The 10,257-nt window shown below is 40.3% G+C and overlaps 1 protein-coding gene across 6 annotated transcripts in view; it reads right to left on the reverse strand.

Annotated features, from left to right (window-relative positions):
* The window catches only part of BICD1 (BICD cargo adaptor 1), a 282,996-nt gene that overhangs the window by 77,991 nt on the left and 194,748 nt on the right, over positions 1-10,257 (reverse strand). For all 6 annotated transcript variants that reach the window (XM_017887352.1, XM_017887432.1, XM_017887292.1 and 3 more), the window contains exon 4: positions 3,780-4,205. In XM_017887352.1, the coding sequence (XP_017742841.1) occupies positions 3,780-4,205 (426 nt within the window). The remainder of the gene's footprint in view (positions 1-3,779; positions 4,206-10,257) is intronic.

The raw sequence follows: 10,257 nt of genomic DNA on the forward strand, positions 1-10,257 counted from the left end.
TACAAACTGCTCAGGGATAGCATTAGGAGATACACCTAATGTAAATCACAAGCTAATGGGTGCAGCACACCAACATGGCACATGTATACATATGTAACAAACCTGCACGTTGTGCACATGTACCCTAGAACTTAAAGTATAATAAAAAAAGAGAAAATACAAACTGTCATGTCCCAAGTATGTTGACACTGTAAGCTGAGGTGCGCAAAACTGACAGCTGCCCAACAGGACAGTGCTATTCCAACAACACCCGCAACTCCAAAATCCAAAAAGCTCAAAATCAAGTTTGATCAAACTCACTTGGTTATGATAAAACTCACTTGGCAATATTCAGACAGTCCTAAACTCCCAGGGTAGCCAAGCTGCACCTGACTGGTGTGAGGCCTTTAATGGTTCTCATCTTATTCTTAGTGTGAATACTCATGTTTCACTGCAGAAATGTTAATATTACTTGATCATTGGATGCTGCATCTGATCCCAGTGGAGATATCACAATCTATATGGTATATACTGCATACTACCTTTCTATAATCTGAAACTTAAATTTAAAACACACCTGGCCCAAGCATTCCAGATAGCTATACTTAAAGTACATTTGACTGGTTCCTCTTCAGAATTTCCAGGACAATGGTACTGACACGTATATAGTTCAGGTGTATAGTACTCTCATTGGTCAGAATCGTCATATTATTTTTAATCCTTATTAACATCAAAGCTAATTACAATGAATTCTAGGGAATGTATCCTGTAATGTTTTTGTAATGTGTTTATTTAAATGTGTTTATTTACATAAATTTAACCCAAAAAGATGTGTGGCTAAGGAAAAAACTGTATTACAAAGAAATAATTCATGAGAAGGTATACTTCTCATGAATTTACTCATTTGAATGAAATATATTCTTAGGAAAAGCTGATATGCTTTTTAAAAATGCTGATTACAAGAAGATAAATGGATATTCCACCCCCAAAAATATTACAGTTAGTGTTGTTAGTATGAGATTGGAAGCTGCAAAGCCCTTCCTGTGTTGAACCTGGTTTTCACAACTAAATCTGGAGCAAACTTGGGGATATAAGGACCTACCTGTGCCCCTCTACATCTTTGCAAACTGTCAACATCAGTTAAGGGTTGATGAAAGATTTGAAGGGACACAGCTTTCTGGTAGACTCACGGAGGGTTTATCCAGCAAAGTTTTTCTCACCCTAACATTTTGCTAAATGAATATCCTTTTCAGACCTTCTTGCACCATGAGACTTAACTGTTATTTTCTATATTCCTGCCAGTATCCACCACATTTTGAGCTAATAGCCCAAAAATAATAGTTAATAATAATTATCTAAATTATTATAAAGTGAGTACCCAATAAATTAAAGGACCAAGGGAGTTGAAATAATGATAATAGTTCCTAATTACTGAGCATTTACTGTGCGCTAGTCCCTGTTCTCAGCACTCTGCATAGAACTCATAAACCCTCATGCCACTCTAATGAGGAAGGTATTATGTATCCTATTCCATGGGAAAGTAAAGTGCTGTCCTCTAAGAATGACTGTCAACTAGTGGCTGACTCTCAGAGCATTTGAAATACATGGGGAGTTTCTGGTCATCACTTCAACTGAGGAAATGTAACCAGCATCTCATGAGTTGGGATCAGAGACGCTAAACCTTCTCAAGGAAGAAAACATTCTCTGGCAATGAGGAACTGTCCCAACCCAAACGAAAACGACAGTCTATTGAGAACTCAGGAGAGCCACTCTCCTGCTGAGAACTTACTTGTTTTCCACCATTCTTTTATTGAACTTCTCTTCTTTTAGACTTTTGTATTACCTAATTCAGATCACATTTAGAATTAAATCTGAGCACAGCTCTGAGCTTTCAGCCAACAGAAGACCTGGCTGAAAATTGTGCTGTTTTATGCATGGAAGTCTCTTTTCCCAATATCTTCTGCACTGCCACCAAAATAAAAGAAGAAACAAAAGTCTGAACCCACTAACTTTTTATCTCAAAGCCACCAACGTAAGAGTTAAAAAAAACTCCTATAACTTCTATTTAATGCTATTCAATCTGGGGGGCACAAATTCTTATGAATATATCTGTCATATAAAACTTTTTCACAAGCAAGTATGTTTTCTGTTTCAATCTAGTCATATTAGTGTAAACTGAGCAAAAAGACAGAAAATAAACGGGTTAACAAATCAACATCATTGGTTCTCTATTCTCTTACTTTTTTCTGTCAATTTCACTTTTTTCCAGTTATTTCTGTGGAGGCAGATGACTAATTATCAGCTATACATGAAGAACCTTGGAGGGATAAGATTGAGATTGAAGATTAAGTCTCAAATGTAATCCCCTAACAAGCTTGTTAGACCAGATTTCTAGTTCAGTAGATCTACATGGAGCTCAACAATTTGTATAAATAAGCCCCCAGGTGATGGTCATACTGCTGTTCCTTAAACAACATTTCCATTAAGTGTGGCAGGAAGGCAAGACTCTAAACTAGAAAGCGATTTCACAAGGAAATAAGGTTAAAGGCTGGGATTCTTCACAAGACATTTGATTTGAAGACGCTAAAAATTTAAGGTTTAACTCATGTTGCAATAAGAATCCTTTGGTCTTAGATTATACCTGTTCTGTATTTTTAATCATATGGTATCCTGGATAATTTGTACATAGGAAGTCCTTTATGTCTTTTAAGGCTTCAAGTATTCCTGTGAAATGTAACCATAAATCTGGAAGCTATATACACAGTTGCTTGTGATGAAAAACTGCATGGTTTCCATCATTTTACTTGTATATAAAGCTTTTGAATTCTTTTGTTAATCAGAAATGCATTAAGGCTCTGTCTTTTCTTTTTTCATTTTCTTTTCTTTTTTTTTTTTGAGATGAAGTTTCATTCTTGTTGCCCAGGCTGGAGTGCAATGGTGATCTCGGCTCACTGCAACCTCCACTTCCTGGGTTCAAGTGATTCTCCTGCCTCAGCCTCCTGAGTAGCTGCAATTATAGGCACCCGCCACCACGTCCAGCTAATTTTTTGTATTTTTAGTAGAGTTGGGTTTCACCATGTTGGCCAGGCTGGTCTTGAACTCCTGACTTCAGGTGATCCGCCAGCCTTGGCCTCCCAAAGTGCTGGGATTACAGGTGTGAGCCACTGCGCCTGGCCCAAGGAACCATTTTTTCTGTCTTTTCTCAGACTTCATTGGAACTCAATTTGTGGCTCTCAGAAGTTCATTTCTTGAAGTGATGCAAATGAGAGATTGCATCTCTCTTTAACACCCCTTCTGTCATGTCTTTTTTAAATATTGCACTTTCAAAGTTTCTAATTGAAGAAGCAATATTAGAAAAGAAATCTGGGGCTGGGCACGGTGGCTCACGCCTGTAATCCCAGCACTTTGGGAGGCTGAGGCGGGCGGATCACGAGGTCAAGAGATCAAGACCATCCTGGCTAATATGGTGAAACCCTGTCTCTACTAAAAATACAAAAAATTAGCTGGGCATGGTGACAGGCACCTGCAGTCCCAGCTACTTGGGAGGCTGAGGCAGGAGAATCGCTTGAACCCAGGAGGTGGAGGTTGTAGTGAGCTGAAATTGCACCACTGTACTCCAGCCTGGGCAAAAGAGCAAGACTCTGTCTTGAAAAGAACAGAACAGAAAAGAAAATAAAAAAAGAAAAGAAAAGAGAAAAGAAAAGAAATCTGGAAGTGAAATGCGAGAATCAGGAGTCCCACAACATGCTACACGCAATCTAAAAGAAATTCACTCTAGCGGCCTCAAACAAAGTTCTTACCTGCATAAGCTGCTGCTTCAATTTCTGTATTTCTGAAATGTTCAGCTCACTAAATAAGTCAGAGACAGGGTTCAGAGACTCTCCTTTCCTTAAGGTGGGAGTCCGATAGTCTCCATTCAGTTTCACAAGAGGCCCATGGATATGACCGTTCATTTTGTCATCATTGTTTGGTTCACTCCCATCCTCGGCAAATTTGAGTCCATCTACTGAGATGCTGATATGGTTATCATTGAGGCTGATATACTGGGAGAGCTCCTTCCGCAGGTTGTTCTTTTGCTCTCTTTCATTTTTTAAAGTCTCGAGGGCTTCTTCTAGTTGGTGCTCAGCAATCTCTTTCAATCGGATGGCATCTTCCAGCTGGCTGTTCAGCAGTACCGTCTCCTCCTCAAATCGCTTAATCTCATGCTTTAAGCCTTCGTATTCAACCTGAATCAGACGGGATAAAGAAGATTCATAAAACTAAAATGTGGATCTTACAAAACTGCCATTAAACACTCTAGTGGACCTAATCGTTTAACATGAGTCTAAAAGATAAATAATAAAAAGCACACAGTATATCCTTAAAGTTATATAAGATAGTTTCTTTAGAAATTATATACTATATATAAAATACATAATTACATATTACAGTGACATAACATAAATATGCTATATATAATTAGATATAATATAAATCTATATAACTCTCTATATAATTAAATTTTTAGCAGAGATGAAAAGTCTATTGTCTTAGGATTTCTTTTATAGGATCCAGTGGTCAAAAGGGGGCACTGTTTGCCTAATAAATAGGGAATATTTTTTGTAACAATTTATGAGAATATTCGCAATCTAAGAAAAGATTGTATCATCACCATTACTTTGTTTTAATTCCTTATTAATAATGAAGAAATTTTTATATCCAGAGATAAATTTGCTGAACGATCATAATAACATAATCTCAGTAAAATGTTTGAGAGTAAGATGAAAATGTAAAGATCATTGTTATGTGCTTAAAGGATAGACAGAATCTCAAAGAACAGTTACATAAACTATCCAGTAACAAAAAATACCAACATTGTTTTTGTTTGTTTGTTTTGAGACAGGGTTTCGCTCTATTGCCTAGACTGGGGTGCAATGATATGATCATGGCTCACTGCAGCCTCAACCTCCCGGGCTCAAGTGATCTTCGCATTTCAGCCCCTCAAGTAGCTAGGATCACAGGCATGTGCCACCATGCCTGGCTATTTTACTGTTTTTTATTTTTATTTTTTTGCAGAGACGGGTCTCACTGTATTGCCCAGGCTGCTCTTGAACTCCTGAGCTCAAGCAGTCCTCCGGCCTTGGCCTCCCAAAGTGCTAGGATTATATGTGTGAGCCACTGCACCTGGCCATATATTGTTAGTGAGGTAATATTCTTTTGAATTGCAATCAAAATAAACCTGCTCAAACAACCTCTTCCTCATGAAGGCCCGCGGGTGACAGGGGTAACTTCTCTGAGCCAACATGCCTCCTTGGGATCTTTTCCATGGCACTTATCACATGCCACCTTTTAAGAAACATTTTATCTCCACAAGTACACTGTAATCTTCTTAGAGAAAGGAAGTATTTTTTTATCCACCTCATTGCTCCTCATAGTGCTTCAGCGTTCCCTCATGGTGTTTAAAACAGAAGTCTGCTGTTCAGTGTGTATTTGGCTGAATAAAGAACAACGAGGAGTAAAAAAATAAACTAGAAAAAGTACAATAAAGTAATCATGATATTAGATGCTAATAGAAACTATGTGCTTAATTTCATATTTATTTTAGCATATATATTAGTTTGAACTTGAATTTTAAAAAATATTTTAAAAACTGAAGAATAGGGAACATTGACCAGTATCATCATCATATATTTCTCTTTCTCCCCCCACTTCCCTTTACATAATCTCAATGCAATGGTTTGTCTTGCAAAGATTAGGGTAGAGATTTAGCTGGGATGTAAGCTTGCTGATGTAACAGACACCTAAACAAGAGTGACTTAGTCAAGATGGAAGTTTTTCTCTTTTTGTTGGGGGGGATGGAGTCTCGCTCTATTGCCCAGGCTGGAGTGCAGTGGCGCAATCTCGGCTCACTGCAAGCTGTGCCTCTGGGTTGATGCCATTCTCCTGCCCAGTCTCCCAAGTAGCTGGGACTACAGGCGCCCGCCACCACGCCCAGCTAATTTTTTGTATTTTTTGTATTTTTTTTTTTTTTGAGACGGAGTCTTGCTCTGTCGCCCAGGCTGGAGTGCAGTGGCCGGATCTCAGCTCACTGCAAGCTCCGCCTCCCGGGTTCACGCCATTCTCCTGCCTCAGCCTCCTGAGTAGCTGGGACTACAGGCGCCCGCCACCACGCCCGGCTCGTTTTTTGTATTTTTTAGTAGAGACGGGGTTTCACTGTGTTAGCCAGGACGGTTTTGATCTCCTGGCCTTGTGATCCGCCCACCTCAGCCTTCCAAAGTGCTGGGATTACAGGTGTGAACCACCACGCCCGGCCAGAAGTATTTCCCTTATGTAACAGTATGGAGGTAGACAGTCAAGGACTAGTAGGGAATCTCTGCTCCATAAGGTCATCCAGGAGACAGGCTCTTTCTCTGTTGTTGTATGGCCTTCTAGCCAAACCATACTATCTAAGGTGGCTTGCCATTTGATAATGTTCTAAGTGGTGGGATGAAATAAGGGGCACACTCTCTCTTTAAAAGTTACCCACATCACTTGTTATATACCATTGGCTGGTACTAGTCTTATGCAATTTGGCTGTCAGGAGGAGTGAAGAATGTAGCCTTTACTCTGGGCAGCACTGGGCCCAGGTAAAAATTGAGAAATACACTGTCAGAAGGGAACAATGAAATCTGATGGTAAACCAGCACTCACTGGTCACTGGAACACTGTGGTGCTGTAATAGAATGCAACTCATAGAGACATACGTATAGCAGATGTTTCTAACAATGCTAGTTGTATATGTGAATATGGATACTGTTATTTCAGTGAAAGAATGTGCTCACCACACTATGGTGTGTGAAATGAATTATGAGGGCTGGGCACGGTGGCTCAGGCCTGTAATCTCGGCACTTTGGGAGGCCAAGGCAGGTGAATTGCTTGAGCACAGGAGTTTGAGACCAACCTGGGCCACATAATGAAACCCTATCTCTACAAAAAATAAGAAAATTAGCCAGGTGTGGTGGCATGCACCTAAAGTCCCAGCTATTCCGGAGGATGAGGTGGGAGGATCACTTGAGCCCAGGGATCAAGGCTGCAGTGAGACCTGACAGTGTCACTGCATTCCAATCTGGGTGACAAAGTGAGGCTCTGTCTTGAGAAAAAAAGAAAAAAAAAAAAATATTATGTACAAAACATGCCTCTAAGGAAAAAAAAAAAAAAAAAAAAAAAAACTTTTTGTAAAAAAAATACCTCTAAGGGAAAAAAAAAAAAAAAAAAAAAAGTCATTGGAATTTCAACATGTCCCTGATAGAATTACTCAAAAGAGACAATATTGGAGACCATTATTTATAATGTCCATTATTTAGAATGAAAACTAGAAAGTGCTAATTGTTCTACCATGAATACGCATTTGAATAAATATAACAAAAAATTNAAACCCTATCTCTACAAAAAATAAGAAAATTAGCCAGGTGTGGTGGCATGCACCTAAAGTCCCAGCTATTCCGGAGGATGAGGTGGGAGGATCACTTGAGCCCAGGGATCAAGGCTGCAGTGAGACCTGACAGTGTCACTGCATTCCAATCTGGGTGACAAAGTGAGGCTCTGTCTTGAGAAAAAAAGAAAAAAAAAAAAATATTATGTACAAAACATGCCTCTAAGGCAAAAAAAAAAAAAAAAAAAAAAAGTCATTGGAATTTCAACATGTCCCTGATAGAATTACTCAAAAGAGACAATATTGGAGACCATTATTTATAATGTCCATTATTTAGAATGAAAACTAGAAAGTGCTAATTGTTCTACCATGAATACGCATTTGAATAAATATAACAAAAAATTAACAAATCTATCAATGGCATACTACCAATAACTGCCTCCTAATCAAGTAGGAATTTCTGGGTTCATATCAACTACATTACTTAAGATGATGAGTACTTCATGGGAGAAAAATCACACTTTGGGAAAAATGATAACTGGGCACTATAAACGCATGTTACAAACATGATGGCAGGGAAATGAAATAACTTTTCAAAAGTCCAAGAACTTATTACTTGGCCTGGGACACATAATAACTTGACAGCCCCTGGCTATCAGCGACCTGCTCAAAGGCATGTGTCCCTGTGTTTGCATTCTGTACTCTAGTGGGCTCCCCGGGCAGGTGTGTGCTCCCATGTCCCTTCCACCAATTCAGATATCAGATGCTTTACAGCAGAGATCACAAGTGGTGCCCACAGACCGTCGAGCCTATGGATGTGCTTTATTTGGCTTGTAACATGTTATAAAACTTTTGGAATTGATTGCCAATATTTAGAAAACCGATGATTTCACAAACATTTGAAAACTTCTAACTTCTTTTTTAAAAAATTCAAAAGTTGGGCTGGGCGTGGTGGCTCACGCCTGTAATTCCAGCACTTTGGGAGGCGAGGCTGGCGGATCACAAGGTCAGGAGATCAAGACCATCCTGGCTAACATGATGAAATCCTGTCTCTACTAAAAATACAAAAAAATTAGTGGGGTGTGGTGGCGGGCACCTGTAGTCCCAGCTACTCGGGAGGCTGAGGCAGGAGAATGGCGGCAACCCAGGAGGCGGAGCTGGCAGTGAGCCAAGACTGCGCCACTGCACTCCAACCTGGGCGACTGAGCAAGACTCTGTCTCAAAAAAAATAAATAAATAAAAATAAAAAAATAAAAAATTCAGGCAACACCGGGCCTACCTTCACAGAAGACAAAAATCACCTGTAAGTGAGCACTGGCTGTTCCTTTTGCATCCACTTTTTCTTTTGTTTGTTTGTTTGTGACATGGTCTTGCCCTGTTGCCCAGGCTAGAGTATAGTAGCTTGATCACAACTCACTACAGCCTTGATCTCCCAGGCTCAATCAATCCTCCCACCTCAGCCTCCTGGGTAGCTGGGATCACAGGCGCATACCTCCATGCTTGGCTTTTTTCCTTTTTTTCCTTTCTTTTTCTTTTTCTTTTTTTTCTGTAGAGACAAGGTTTTACCATGTTGCCCAGGCTGGTCTCAAACTCCTGGACTGAAGCAATCCTTCCACCTCAGCCTCCCAAAGTGCTGGGATTATAGGCGTGAACCACTGCATTTGGCCTCTACTTTTTCTTTACATCTTATGCTTAATGCTATTTATGAGCTGCTTGTGGTCATTTGAGTTTGCTGCTCCTGCCCTGTGACTGGCTCTCTTCAACCTTTTCCACCTAGCAAACAACCTTTCCCACACTACAGGATCCAGCCACCTTTCCTTTACACTTGCTGACTGACTGCATTTCAACTAGGTTGTTACCCCAAGCAAAAATGTGCATTTTTCACTTTATCTCTGGTAGTGAAATGAAAGGTTCATTCTCTGATTATAGGAATCTCAATTGTTAGCAAGGAAGCAGGGGGAAACAGGATGAAGTGTAGAGGAAGAGAGGCATCCATAAAAGCACGCTCAACATGATTAACTGTTTTGCAGGTGACTTGGGATTAAGGAGTATGGAAATCAGAAGGGCCTTTACCCCCTTATGAAAGGAGAAGCAAGGATTGCCCTCAGTGTGGTTATAAGAAAGGCAACTTGGAAATTCTTCGGACAACAGTGTGTTTTCTTGTGTCATGGTTTCTTCCAGGCCTGCTTAAATACTGTAAAGTCGGGCCGGGTGCAGTGGCTCGCGGCTGTAATCCCAGCACTTTGGGAGGCTGGGGCGGGCGGATCATAAGGTCAGGAGATAGAGACCATCCTGGCTAACACGGCGAAACCCCGTCTCTACTAAAAATAAAAAAAATAAAAAATTAGCTGGGCATGGTGGCAGGCGCCTGTAGTCCCAGCTACTTGGGAGGCTGAGGCAGGAGAATGGCGTGAACCCGGGAGGCAGAGCTTGCAGTGAGCCAGGGTTGTGCCACTGCACTCCAGCCTGGGCAATAGAGCTAGACTCTGTCTAAAAAAAAAATACACACACACACGCACGCACACACACACACACACACACACATACTGTAAAGTCATCCTCCTCCCGACCTTTCCTTTTTCTTCCCTGGACAACATAGGACACCTCTTTCCAACCTTTCCTAGTATTTCAACCAACCCTCTGACTGCCCCAGATTATGTGATAAGCTTATATTTGGAGACATTAGTTTGCACTGTAGACCTGTTATGCTGCAGTCTTTGTTAAACTGATGGCCTAGACCAGAGGTTGTCCAACAATAGTATGTACTCTGGAGCAAATCCACCCCACGACCTATTTTTGTGTAGAAAGTTCTACTGGGACACACTCCCATTTATTTGTTTACATATTGTCTACAGCTGCTTTTTTTTTTTTCTTTTTTTTTTTTTTTT

This window comes from Rhinopithecus bieti, unplaced genomic scaffold (assembly GCF_001698545.2).
Source record: "Rhinopithecus bieti isolate Rb0 unplaced genomic scaffold, ASM169854v2 scaffold_72, whole genome shotgun sequence".
NCBI classification, from domain to species: domain Eukaryota; kingdom Metazoa; phylum Chordata; class Mammalia; order Primates; family Cercopithecidae; genus Rhinopithecus; species Rhinopithecus bieti.